Below are 14,326 nucleotides of genomic sequence, written 5' to 3'. Positions count from 1 at the left end.
AGACACGGGGAGCCCGGGGTCGCGCCCTCCTCCTCCCGGCTCACGGGGAGCCCGGGCCGCCCTCGGGCCGCTGCCCTGTCCCAGCCGGCGGCCCCCGCCCCGCGCCCCCTCGTCGGGCTGCTCCCCTCGGTCCTGGCGGCTCCGCTCACCCGCCAGGGGCCCGGCCCGGCCCGCTCCCGGCAGCCCCCTGCTCGGCCCGGCGTTACTGTCCCCCCCCGGGCCCCGCTCGCTCCCAGCCCCGCCTGGGGACGCTGATCCGGAGCCACCCGCCGGGGGGGGGTCCGGGGGCGGCCCCTGGCCCGACCCGCGCGCCGCGTTGCTGGGAAGGGACGGGCGCCCGTAGCTGGCGGCGCAGAGGGTGATGGGCCGGCCTGTCTCCCTGGCAGAGCGAGCCCCGAGCGAGCCCCTTCAGCCTCGGAAAGCGGGCCGGGGCGGAGCACCTTTCGCTGTTCGGGTGCCGGGGGAGCTGGGAGTCTGTAGAGTTCGGTCTTTCCGCCCATTGGCCTGGCTACATTGTTGCAAGAAAACTCAAGGGGAGTGGGGCGAGTAAGCGGCAACAAAGAGTAGCAAAGGTACTCGGCTGTAGCCATCCACAAGGGTCCGGTCTGTGGGTGTATTTACACTAGACTGTCACTTAATATTTCCCTCCAGTGCAGCTCTAGACGTGCCAGCAATGGAGGAAGCGCTGGTTTTGACTAATGGGTATAACCTTGCTGAGAGCAGATCTAGCTGACACCTGTATCTTGTGCATATTGGCATCTCCTACCATTGCTTTCACTAGCAGAGCAGAAACGGAGAGAGGAAAAAGGCTACACTAGGGGATGGTGATGGAATGTAACTTCTTCCTCTTGTGTTTTTTGGATAAATGGTATCACTTTTCATGGAATTTGTGTCAGGGTTAGTGACGAAAGAGCAGGTTGAGTAAGGCACTCTGCTATGCATATTGCTGCTGACTAACCTTCATTGCAGAAACACCTTCATTGTCTTTAAAGAAACTCCCTTAAAACTATATTGTTCAAACTTGAACTATTTTGAGCATGCTACTTAGTTACTATACCTGGTGTGGGTCCTAGGCTGTAATTAAGAATAGTGTTTTAGTCAAAAGTTAAATAGAAAATGGTGGTTGTATGTGAGTTCTTATTAAAAACCAAGGAAAGAAAAGCTTTTATTGGACAATGCCTATCAAAACATGACGTATTTACAGAATAATTTGTCATGTTGTTTTAGCAATTTGTATTAGTGTTGCTTAGAAGCCTCATTCAAGTTGGAGTCTCATTGTACTATGTGCTGTACCAATGTAAAAACACAATCTGTACTCAAAAGTTTACAATCTAGACCAGTGACAAGATGCAACAGGTGATTGAGATGGAAAAATAGATGCGGTTGAGGTGACAATTCAAGTATGTAAAATACAAAGAATAAATTTTGTTACTAAAAAGCTGATTTCTCATTAGATGTTTTATTGTCTAATTTTGGAAACAAAGTGGTTTCCTTGAAAATTTTTTGTTGTTTTTTTTCTCCTCTACCCATCATCTTTCCTTGTCTTGTCTTAGCTAAAGGTGGATTTGTTATGGAAACTACATTCTTAGATTTGCAAGATCTTTTGGTGTCTGTACTGAGTCAGCTCACCCACCGTTAAACATTTAGGGGTTAAAGCAGAGGTCCTCAAACTGTGGGGCACACCCCGTGGCTGGGGCTTGGGCCAGCCCCCATGGGGGACAGGGGGGCAGAGCTACCCAGATCCACTTCTGGCCCCGCACTCAGTGCCCAGCTGTGGCCCCAGCCCCCTTACTCTTGTCCACATTTTCTCCCTGAGCCACGGCCTCACTCTCAGCCTCGGTGGAGGGGGAACGTGGACAGAGGTAAGGGGGTCATGACCCTGAAAAGTTTGGGGACCACTGGGTTAAAGTAATGCTGGCCAAATTGTGGAAGATTTCTTTATCTATGTTTCATTTACTGTATTCTATTTTTTCACTATGCTATTCCTTATTTTTACACTTTACGCGGATATATTTGCCAGTTGCCAATTTTAATTTTCTTATTTTTAACAGGTTTCAAGGTGAAGTAAATTTAGTTAATCTGTTATAAGTTATTTATTTGTAAGAAAAATGGCTCCACTGAAGGTGCATGGACCTGTCCGGTTGCGCAGCATACAAACTGGGATTACAAAATGGAAAGAAGGAAGCTTTGAAATTGTGGAGAAGGACAACAAAGTGAGTCTAGCGGTGCACTACAATGTTGGAGGAATTCCAAAGACATTTCAGGTACTCCAAATATCAAAGTGTTTTGTATGAGCAATGCGTGGATTGTTCCCTTTTGTGAACAGCTGTCATCTCCAAGACTACTGAGTATCATACAAACTTCCCTCTGTGGCTGTTCCTTGGTTTTCATTTCCAGAACACTAATCCTTTTGTATAACCATACTTTAAATTATTCAGGTGCATTCTTGGGTGGCATGCCAAGGCAGGAGTGAGCAAACCATTAATTGGGAAGAAATGAAAAAGCTTGAGACATGAAAGAAAATTACCAAACTATATAGTATCTAGCTTTTCTAATTACCTTTTTGAAACTCTGTTTGCTTATTTGATAAACTTTCAGAGCATGTATGTGAAGACTATTAGTCATCTACACCTTGTCTGCACTAGCACTTTTCCCAGTTGAAGTGCTGAAAATTCCCAGTGTAGACATACCCTTAGTGCAAGACTCTTCACTATTGTACATGGGCTACAGTTCTGTCCAGTCTAGATGTTAAATGTGCCAAGAAACCTGACTTCCACCACTTCCCTTGGGAGACTTGATAGATCTCGCTGTCAGGAAGTCTCATATATACAGCCTACATTTTCCTTCTCTTATTTACATCCCATTCCTCCTAATTATTTGTGCCCCAAATGTTATGTCCAAACACACATGAAGATACAGTGTTTTTCCTGAAGAGCTTACAATCTAAAAAAGACAAAGTATAAAAGCATAAAAGTTGGGTTGGATCCAGTGTGGTGAGTCCTATGTTTTCTATGTAAGAAAAAGATTAGCTTGGGTGATTCTTTGTCTAAGTGCTACTGTATATTTAATATCCCTAAGGACTGTCTGCCTTCTTACTTGATGAGTCCTGGGGGGGGGGTTCCCCTTCAGTGGATAGGGGGGATTTAATGGTCTAGAAAGGTACCTGCTGAATCTACATTAGGAACGGATGAGCAAAGTTGTGTATTAATGGCAGGGAATTTGTTTGGATTGATGAGATGAGTAAATCTAGTATCATGTGCTGCCAAAGATTTTAATGAGTATATTGGTAGAAAAATAGACAGGGATCATGCCAACTGTAAGGTGATAAGCAAAGTGTGTGCATTTAATTCTCAGCAATTTGGTGATATTCATGTATTGGAACAACAGTTCCTGTAACAGAAAACGCTGGGAGGAATTTTAGGCCCTTTATCTGTCTTCCAATTCAGATTCATCAGAAACCTCTTCATCTGCAGGTTTGGGAGACCCTCTTGTCATGTTATAGAGGCAAATTGAATTAAATCTTTCTCTCTCGAGTAGCTAGCAGCTCTTCATACTTGTAAAAATGATAATTTATGTTAGTGGTGCCTAGAGACCTCAGCTGGATTGGGGGCCCCATTGTGCTAGCTAGATTCTACATATAGTAAAAGACACACTTTGTCCCGGAGACTTTATAATCTAGTTTAAACAAAACACACAACTGGTGGCTGGAGAGAATGGAGGATGATGAATACTATTATGTCTTCGGAGCTTTTTAAGTTGCAACAGGAGGTTTGACCTTGGATGGTGACATGATTGCAAGTCTTCTCTGGTTTGCTTGTTTTAGGAGAAAGTGGAAAATTTGAAGGCCCCACTTGAATTCTTGCTGTACTGAAAGTTTTCAGTTAATTAAAAAAGCAAGGATTGGGCATAAAGGATGGTGGAAGGGTAGCTTCACCAAATGAAAAACTAATTACTGACTGAAGTATATTGTCTATGCTAGAAACGTTACAGTGATGCAGCTGCACAACTTGGTTCCTGAAGATACCAAGAGCTCTGTTTATTCATCTATTTAAAAAAGTTTTCCTCAACATACATGCAACCAAAAAAAATATAATTAGTCAGGTGATTTCTTGTAGCCAACCTAGCAGAAAGTGCGAATGAATATGTGGATTAATTAAGGAGGGCGATTTTTTATTTACGTTAATATTGTATTTGACTTGTTGCACTAGTAATTTTTTTACTTTATTTAAAAAAAAAGACACCAAGTTAAATAGATACTGAATATTCAGCAATCTTTTTATACTTACTGATTACCAAGCCAGTTTTTTTCCAACTTGTCAAGAATTTTTACCTTTTGAGGGCTAAACTATATGAAAGTTTCTAAAAGTCTTGAGTTATTGAACAACTGATAAAAATCTGAAAAAAAAAATCTTGGTGAAAAGTTTCTTTAATTTTGATAACTCTAACAGCTAAATGAAATTTTACTGAACTCTCATTCATTTAGGATTGAGAGAAACAAGAAATTTGAATCCAGTGAAGTAAGTTTCAGAATGTTGTAAACACTTGAAAATAGGGGCTTGTCAATGATAGCGATAGTGTTGCCTTTTCTGAGTGGCATTTTAAAAATTCATTAACCATATTAACTTAAGGTTTAGTGATGACTCGTATGGAGGAGGGGGAAATACTTGTATTTAAGTACATTTTCTTTCTTTATAACTCTTGGACAACATAATTGGTTTTGAAGTTTTTTACTTTTATTGTGGAAGAACTTAAATAATTTAATTTCTTACAATGATCTATATTATAGTCACCTTTGATTTCTTTCCAGCTAAGCCATAACATTAAAACTGTGGTCCTACGACCAAATGGTGGAAAATTGTGTTGCCTGATGCTAACACTAAAGGATGCCAGCTTCCTGACTATTGATAAGGTACCATCTAAGGATGCAAACGAAATGAGGATGTATCTGGATGCAGTCCTCCATGACAGGGTTCATACTGGTAAGTGCAAAACAATGCAAATTGTGTTAATAGCAGGTTGGATAAAGATAAGATTCTGACTTAGTTTGTGTCAGTTCACCTTTGACCATTTTGTCCATCTCTGACCATCTTCCCTTTTCTTAAAGCTGTTTATTCCTTGCATTGCTTTTGGTTGAATACTTTTCTTTGGGCCATTGAACTCAATTTTATTTTAATGTTTATGTAACTTCCTTGCAAGGTTGGCATGCACAGTATTTAATTTATAAGTGTGTTGGTATTGTTTACCATTTTTAAAGACATGCACAGTTTCCTCTCCTTTCTCTGAACACTTGGGTTTTGTTGCACATTAAGTACACAGACCGTAGGAGGAAAATCTGTAAACATTTGCTTTTTAAACACATGCACTCCTGATATTGTATTATCTGCCAGGTATAGATTCTGGTTTTTACACATACATCTGGTGAATGTTTTGAAAATCTAGCCTTAAATTATTTATGACAAAGAAAGCAAGGATATATAAAACTACAAGTAAACTAAATGGCGTGTGCATTTATTGTCAGCTGTGAAACCGTCTCAGGGATCTGGCAGCTTTGGAGGTGTTCTGGGCAGCAGGACAACCCAGAAGGAAGCTAACAGGCAATTTCCATATATTGAAAACCAGGTTTGTTAAACAGTTTGTTTACACTTCAGATCTTTGCTTTTCCCTCAGTTCCTTTTAATCACTTCCTCTCTCCCCCTGCCTCATTTTGTATGTATGATGCATATTGTAGTAGCACAATAGGTGATTCCAGTTTGTGTCCCAAGCCTTCTGAATCAGGACAGGCTCAGATATATATACCATTAGTTGAGACCTTGGTGGAGTAGTGGGAAAAGTGTGTTCCAATCTGTTGTATGATCCAGGAACGGCATTGACTGGCTCTGGAAGGGTGTATTTACTCCTTGTTGAATAGGCAAGTCAGGCTGCTGGAGAAGTGAAGTAAAGGAGAAAAACACATACTTAAGGATCTGCTCCCAGCATAGTTCTGTGCCGTGTTTCAGCATAAAAACTTAAAGTAACATTCGGAAGTTGAGTATGATAGATGAAATAAAAATGCAAAGCTCAGGTATATGGTAATTGGCAGATCTGGCTGCAAGTGACATTTTGCATGGTAAACATCTGTTACACAGTTTTTGGTATCAGATTAGTTTGATTGTAATCTTTTGTGAGATTCTCTTCAGCCTTTCAGGCAAAATTATCAGACCTACTTTACTTACATCCAACTTTCTTGAGGCTGCTTTTTGTTGACTCCTTTGCTTGTTGCTGTGACGGTTCTTGGGATACCCAGAAGTCACTTTGCTCTATCCCCAGTCTTCACTTGAAGGAGAGTCTTGTGGTAGCTGGGTGTCAGCTCCCTGACACCACCAGCCTTTCAGCCATTCAAGCACTCTTGTGGGCTATGCTAGCTCTAACGTGCAGTTTAACAGTAGCTGCACCCCATCCCTGAGTCCCCTTTTACTCCTGACAGAATTCTGCCCCTGTGGGGGTGCAGAATTCATATGGCCCGCATTTTCCTGTGCACCCCCACGCATCTGTTCCAGTGTGCCTAGAGCAGCCTCAGAGATGGGGGTGGGGGGCTGGGCATGCGTGCCTGCATGGTTGATCATCGTCATGGGGGTGGGGAGCTGGGCATACCTGCATGGCAACAAGTGAGAGAAAGAGAGAGAGACTGTCCCTCTTGCTTGCTACTGCAGCTCACTGGCGTGGAAGGGTAGGGCTTTTTATTATGCAAGAGGCAGGCTAGAGGCAGAAATGTAGCAGGCTGTCTGCTAGTTAATTGTTCTCATTCTCTCAGGCACAAATGTAGCAGCCTGACTGTGTAGTAATGTTGTTAAAGTTGCTGTTGATGGTTAATTGTTCTCATTCTCTCAGGCACAAATGTAGCAGCCTGCCTGGTAGTAACATTGTTAATGTTCCTATTGTTAGTAAAAGTTCCCATTCACAGTCAGTTCCCCCAGGAGCATAAACCTGTGGAAGTTTTAAGGCAGCTACATTACCAGAGTGATGTAAAGGAGTCTTCTTATAAATTACAATAAGAGAATCCTCAGCTGGGAAGATCTATGTGCTTTCTCACTTTTTTCCTGGGCCAAAATAGCACAGTGGGATTAGATTGCAGCTAAGGATTTATTTTACTTACTCATAACAAAAAACAAAAGGGGGTGGGGGGGGCAAATAAAACATTTACCAAGCAGTCAATAAAATGTCAGGACAATCAGAACCAAACACTTCCCAAAGTACCCAGCCAGGTCCAGATGAAGTTGCCAAAGGGATATTCGTTCTTTCGCACAATGTGAACGACCTTCACATCACGCATCAAAAACAGCTACACCACCTTCTCGTGCTCAAGAATTCCCCACAAAACTGCATGCAGATGGGGCCAAATTATTTTGCACATTGTGCAGTGTTGTTCTCAGTTATGACCGATGGTCTGTAATTGTGGATCATTTTGCATCAAAAAAAACACAAACTGAAGGAAGATGTGGTTCAAGAGAAAAGCAGAAATAAACATCGGAAGACCATTACAAGTCCGCTGAAATACAAAACACCGGCAGAGAAAGAACGTGTGGAGGTGAGTGGAAATATAAGAAAATGTTATAATACAGAAAAATAAGATAAGTAGCATAGAACAGACATCGTGATTGTGTCTTTCCACTTGCTCTGAAATCCTGAAGAGACAGCTCTGTTTTTAAACTACTTTTTTTTAAATGATGACTATGTGATCATTTACTATACTATAAATCTAAATTAAAATCTAGAAATTCAGAACTAAATATTTGAATAAGTGTATTAATCTAAGATTAAAGATGTTACATGGATGGTAAATATTTGTGCTCATTCAAGGCTTATTTAACTTCTTCTGCTTTCAGATTTGTACAGCATGGGTGAAGACACTAGCAGGTGCCAACATCCCCTTGTCAAAGACTGACCACCCACTTGTGAGGGAATTTCTTGACAGCAGGGTCCAGAATGGTGGTGCAATTCCTGGTAGGACACAACTGACTGAGACATACGTAGCTGAAGTGTACCTCAAAGAAAAGGAAAATTTAAAACTGAAGCTTAAAGACAAGAAAATCACTGTTATCTTTGTTGAATGTTGTCATGATGAGGCAAGATCAGTTCTGAATGTACTGTTTGCACCATTACAACCTGATTGCTGTGAGCCTGTTAACTCTCTTTTGGTGGATACGGTGTTTTTAGATGCTATTAATCACACAACTGTTTCACAGGCTGTAGTCAAAGCAGTGAGTGAGTTCCAGATTGATTATGAAAATGTTGTTGTAATTGATATTGACGATGCTAGTTGCATGAAAATGTCATTTGATTCTGTGTTTTCTACACTGTTTCCAAATTCTGTGCATATAACCCGTTCGGCACATATTGTTAACTTAATTGGTGAATCATTTAGAAAGCCTTGTCTGCTGGTTGATACATTTTAAGGTGCTTCAAAAACATGTTCTGTAACTCTGGTTGTAGGAAAGCGAGGACCTCCGTTTCATGAACCAGAAACTACAAGAGGAGTCTCCAGATGCCAAAGCATCCATGCCTCCTAGCCCACCAGGTGGAACCCCCTGGAACAGCTCGTTCCATGCTGTCCAGTATCACTCTAAGAACTTTCAGTTCTAGAAGGAGTTTTTTAATGAAGAGAGCAATAGCAGCTCCCCAGTTTCTGTGCAAACTATTCAGCAAATGCTGAATGACCCAACTAATTATGCATTGTTGAAAGAACCGATCACTTTTCTAGCACAGAAATGTGAACAAATTCTCAGTTTAAATCTGGCATTTGAGAGGAAGCCTTGCACAGTTAAAGCATTTGACCTTCTGGAAGAACTGCAGATATAGTTCAGTTCACATCTAGAGCTCCCTTCAGAAAGCACCTCAGAGTTCTTCAAATTTAGGGAGAAAGAAAACTTATCTCCCATTAAAAGATTTGCCTATCTAGATCTCTTTAAAGAGGCATTCCATAAAGCATCTGAAAAGCTTGACAAATATTTGTCTTTTGGACAACCAGGTCTAAATTTTCGGAAGGTTTGTAGATTATTCGATCCTCATCGTGTTTATATCCTGCCAGAACTGGAATGCAGGTATTAGTTACCAAGTGTTTATAACTTAACTTTCATGTGTTTAGGAAATGCTGAATGGTTATTGCGACTTTTTTTCTATATTGTAGTTTAAATAAATTGCCTAAACAATTGAAACTGGTGTCATTATATTGCATTATTTTGACAAATAAAATTTGCAGAATTTTGGATTTTTTGGTGCAGAATAGCCCGAGTAGTACCCTTTGAATTGTTGCCCTGTGACAGCCAGCCCCTGACACAGGCTACTCACAGAAATTCCAGATCCTCTGTGCTGAAAGGTACAGTGTACCCCACTATACCAGTTTTACCTTAAACCCCTGCTCCTGTAAACCACACAACACTTATGAGCATTTACAGTAAAACAAAAGTAGGTTTATTTAAGAAAAATAAAGATTTAACTAGAAATAGAGGTGGAAACAAAAGGTTATAATATAAAATAAAATCCATAAAACATGACCCCAGATCTGCACTTGCTAATGGTTACCTTTCCTATCTAATACAGTAATCCCCCCCCCACCCCTCCCCAAAAAAAAAGTACAGCCTGTTGCATAGCTACCTAGTTTCTCAAGAACCAGGATCCAAATCTTCCTGAAAGCACCTATGCTCCACAAGGGTTTTTTCTCAGTGAGTGGATACAGAGTGCTTCTCCTTTGTCTGTTATAGTGCAAACAGCATTTTGTTTATAGTCAGAGATTCACCGTCTTGTGAAGTGCTACCTTTGAGTGGATTTGATTGATTGTTTGTTGCCTCAGGTGGTTTCCTATTCTAAGATTTAGTATTGCGCAGGTCTAAACAATTGAACCTTGCATTGCATCACTAGTCGACACGGTGGGGTGACAACTCCCCCCTGCCCAAGTGGTCCATCACTGAGACGGTGACTAATTTCTACTCCAAATCCATAAAACATACTTTCAGTGTAAATACATTACTCCTTAAATACTACCCATACATACATCTCACAATGATTATTAATCTTGACATGTTACGAGCTTTCTGTACTTTATATGTAACTCTTTATGGATAAATATCCTGTAAGATGTGGTTGGTGTAGTGAGTTTGTCAGGTTTAAGGTGAGAGTTGTTAGCAAGGAACAGAGGACCCATTGCCATGGTGCCCTTTACTGTAAGTTTCACTCTGTAGTCAAAGGCTTTCAGTTACATAACAATTCTGTGAAAGTACCAAGTCAATCCTTTTATTGCAACCTGAAGCGGAAGTTGTTTTAAGATTATTCCAAACAAATTTTCAGTGCTGCTTAAAGAGTCTTAAAATAAAAACTAATGCTGTGGACAGCCTGGTTAGCCCCTCTAATTCAGTCCTCAAGCCTGAAACCTACCAATATTACTTAGAATTAACCAACTATGTCAACTCTTTCCACGGCATTACATTTGTTTTTCTTTGTTTTGGTCAAAAGCAACAGGACACTGTTCTTAAAAATATCTGTCTTAATATTATTGTGCTTTATTTTATAGCACCCAAAGGTGTAGTAGGTGCATCTCAGAAGACCTAAGACATGGTCTGTATCTGAAAGAATTTGGTGTACTGTAGAACATCAATGATGCTGATAGTGTGGGAGGAGGAGAAGGGTAAAGTTTGCATGGATACTCCATTTATGCATTACCACAATCTGGTGGTTTTACAATGGCTTTTCACGTATGCAAACTTTACTCCATCTGTGCAACATTACACTCTACTGTCCTTATCTTTGCATTTCCCTGTTTTCAGATACTGCATTTCTGGGAGAGACATTTAAATGCCAATTTAGAATAACAATAAAGTCTTTTTCATTTTTGATTATTGTGGATTTCCCCTGCTGGATTTTGCAGGTTCCTTCAAAAAGAGTGACTATGGAGGGAAAGGAAGAAAATCAATTTCGAAAGGTTCTGGGCAGCCCAAGTAGAGCATCTGTTAAGACTTCCCCAGGAAGTGGAACTCCTAGCAACAGGGTTAACATTTCAGTGTCTCCCACTTCATCAACTCCTCACAGAACGGGCTTACTGGAAAACCGGTATGAAATAAAGCTCCTTCCATATGCTCTTATCAAAATTTAGCACTATACAAATGTGTAATCTTAACAATTTACTGTACGTATAAGTCCTTTTGGTTCATTTTTATGATTTTTTGGTATTGCTTTGAAAACAATGTTAAGTCACATTTCTGGCTCATGGCTGGTCCATGAGCTCTGGGAACAACCTAAAAGAGCTGTGTGTGCAAAATTCTTTGTTGTATTTTATATTTGAAACTTGAAAATTGTGAAAGGTTAGCAGGAAGTAGAGAGAGCGCACGAGGCATGCATGGTGAAGGAAGAGGTTTGTCTTTGTCCGTCTGAATTAATGATTCCTTAAAATGATTTATTCTTGTGCTATGTTAGTGAAAAGAGGAAAAGAACACAGCCTTCTGGTTCAGAGATGAATGAAGATTATCCCAAAGAGAATGATTCTTCAACGTAAGTTACTGCTGATCTTTATAGGTTCTGATGCAAGTTCCTCCTGCATGTGCCCACCTACTCTTAAAATATGAGTCTTCTTGAAAAGAATACACAGATCTTTCTCTGTCATCATAACATTGTAATCTATGTTTGGAAAGGGTTAAGGACTAGGGAGTGAGATATAGCCCTATATAGGTATGTTAATTCTGCAGTAGTATGTTATCTACAGACAATGTGTTTGCCTTGTCAGTTAGCACTAACCAAACACATCTTCTAAACGGTGTTGGATGCTAAATAGATATCTGGGATATTCACCTTTTGGTGGTAATTTGCACTTGTTTTGCCAGAAGTTGTCTTATTGGGTTTGAGTTTTGACTTGTAGGAGGTCAAAGCACAAAGGAGGATGGTATTTAATACAGCAGAGAGATATAGGCTGTGTGTTTGATGTGATAGTGAAAAGGCCTATTTAATGAATTACACCTCTACCCTGATATAACACGACCTGATATAATATGAATTCGGATATAACGCAGTAAAGCAGCACTCGGTGGGGGGAGCTGTGCACTCCAGTGGATCAAAGCAAGTTCGATATAACGCGGTTTCACCTACAACAGAGTAAGATTTTTTGGCTCCCGAGGACAGCGTTATATCGGGGTAGAGGTATAGTTGGCTAAATTTGTTTGCTGATGAGGTGTACATACTTCATAGTTAATTATAACAAAGACCAATATGATTTAAATATCTAAAAAAATTTAAAGTGTAAACATTAACCAGGGAAAAACTGTATTTCACATAACTGCTCTGACTTCAGCTCCCATTTATCTGTAGCAATAACAAAGCTATGACTGATCCGGCATGGAAGTTTTTAAATAGTAGCAGAGAGAAACAGCTGAATCTGAAACAGGCAGAGGAGAACAGAACATCAGGTAAACATGCATTTAATATCCTTTTCTCTGGCCTCGAAAAAAATGCAGTCTTACTCCACTCATAACTATTAAGAAAGCTGCTGCAAAAATAGTTTTCCTAGCCTGTCGCTTTGACCATGTCCGCCCTCTATTACATCAAACATAAGCTACTTGTATTCACTTTCAAGGCCCTTTGCAGCTATCATAAGAAAGGCCAGACTGGTTCAGACCAAAGGTCCATCTGGCCCAGTATCCTGTCTGCCGACAGTGGCTAATGCCAGGCGCCTCAGAGGGAATGAACAGAACAGGCAATTGAGTGATCCATCCCCTGTCGCCCACTCCCAGCTTCTGACAGAGGCTAGGGACACCATCCCTGCCTATCCTGGCTAATAGCCATTGATGGACCTGTCGTACGTGAACTTATCAGTTCTTTTTTGACCTCTCTTATAGTCTTGGCCTTGACGACATCCCCTGGCAAGGAGTTCCACAGGTTGACAGTGCGCTGTATGAAAAAAATACTTCCTTTTGTTTGTTTTAAACCTGCTGCCTATTTCATTTGGTGACCCCGAGTTCTTGTGTTATGAGAAGGAGTAAATAACACTTCCTTATTTACTTTCTCCACACTAATAATGATTTTGTAGACCTCTATCATATCCCCCTTTAGTCGTCTCTTTTCCAAGCTGAAAAGTCTCAGTCTTATTAATCTCTCCTCATATGGAAGCTATTCCATACCCCTAAAGGTTTTTTTTACCCTTTTCTGAATGTTTTCCAATTCCAATATAGCTTTTTTTAAGATGTGGTGACTACAGCTACGTGCAGTATTCAAGATGTGGGTCTACCATGGATTTATATAGAGGCATTATTATATTTTCTGTTTTATTATCTATCCCTTTCTGAATGATTCCCAATATTCTGTTCACTTTTTTGATTGCCACTTCACATTGAGTGGATGTTTTCAGAGAACTCTCCACAATGACTCCAAGATCTCTCTGTTAAGTAGAAACAGCTAATTTAGACCCCATCATTTTGTATGTATAGTTGGGATTATGTTTTCCAATGTGCATTACTTTGCATTTATCAGCATTGAATTTCATCTGCCATTTTGTTTCCCAGTCACTCAATTTGTGAGATCCTTTCGTAGCTCTTCGCAGTCTGCTTGGATTTAAATATCTTGAGTAGTTTTGTTTCATCTGCAGATTTTGCTACCTCACTGTTTATCCCATATTCCAGATCATTTATGAATATGTTGAAAAGGACTGGTCCCAGTATACACCCCTGCAGGACACCACTATTTACCCCTCTCCATTCTGAAAACAGATAATTTATTCCTACGCTTTGTGTCCTATCTTTTAACCAGTTACCAATCCATGAGAGGACCTTCCCTCTTATTCCATGACAGCTTATTTTGCTTAAGAGCCTTTGGTGAGGGACCTTGTCAAAGGCTTTCTGAAAATCTAAGTACACTATATCCACTTGATCCCCCTTGTTCACATGCTTGTCGACCCCCTCAAAGAATTCTAGTAGATTGGTGAGGCATTATTTCCCTGTACAGAAACAATGTTGACATCCCCCCAAGAAATTATGTTCATCTATCTGTCTGACAATTTTGTTCTTTACTATAGTTTCAACCAGTTTGCCTGGTACTGAAGTCAGGCTTACAGGCCCAACCTTACCTATCATCTCTCATTCACTATTGAGTTCTCAACTTTGATTGGCCCTTAATACCAGCCTCCATCGGTCACTTACTGAATTTTCAAACAAGCACCTTTTTGCTTTCTTCCACGTTACCCCTCATTCTTGGGAGGAGCTACCCATAAACATCTGCTGCACACATTCATTACTCTCCTTCAAATCCCTCAGTAGCTTTCGTTTGCCATGATGCCTACAAAAAACTTGACAACGTTTAGGGCACTGATATGCTG

General features: G+C 40.6%; 1 protein-coding gene and 1 pseudogene across 4 annotated transcripts in view; both read left to right on the top strand.

The window, feature by feature from the left end:
- The window catches only part of USP37 (ubiquitin specific peptidase 37), a 54,297-nt gene that overhangs the window by 276 nt on the left and 39,695 nt on the right, over nt 1-14,326 (top strand). The window contains exons 1-7 of one of the 4 annotated variants that reach the window (XM_039494205.1): nt 405-572; nt 2,052-2,264; nt 4,808-4,979; nt 5,519-5,619; nt 10,898-11,079; nt 11,443-11,517; nt 12,328-12,425. In XM_039494205.1, the coding sequence (XP_039350139.1) occupies nt 2,109-2,264; nt 4,808-4,979; nt 5,519-5,619; nt 10,898-11,079; nt 11,443-11,517; nt 12,328-12,425 (784 nt within the window). In that variant the 5' untranslated portion in view covers nt 405-572; nt 2,052-2,108. Of the gene's footprint in view, nt 1-404; nt 573-606; nt 898-2,051; nt 2,265-4,807; nt 4,980-5,518; nt 5,620-10,897; nt 11,080-11,442; nt 11,518-12,327; nt 12,426-14,326 lie in introns of those variants that run through there. The other 3 variants (XM_039494207.1, XM_039494206.1, XM_039494204.1) reach the window with 3 other exon arrangements.
- LOC120374472 lies at nt 5,638-9,191 on the top strand (annotated as a pseudogene).

This window comes from Mauremys reevesii, linkage group 11, assembly GCF_016161935.1.
Source record: "Mauremys reevesii isolate NIE-2019 linkage group 11, ASM1616193v1, whole genome shotgun sequence".
In the NCBI taxonomy this organism is placed as follows: domain Eukaryota; kingdom Metazoa; phylum Chordata; order Testudines; family Geoemydidae; genus Mauremys; species Mauremys reevesii.
Note: the sequence above shows the minus strand (reverse complement) of the source record. Positions and strands in the feature narration are given on the sequence as shown.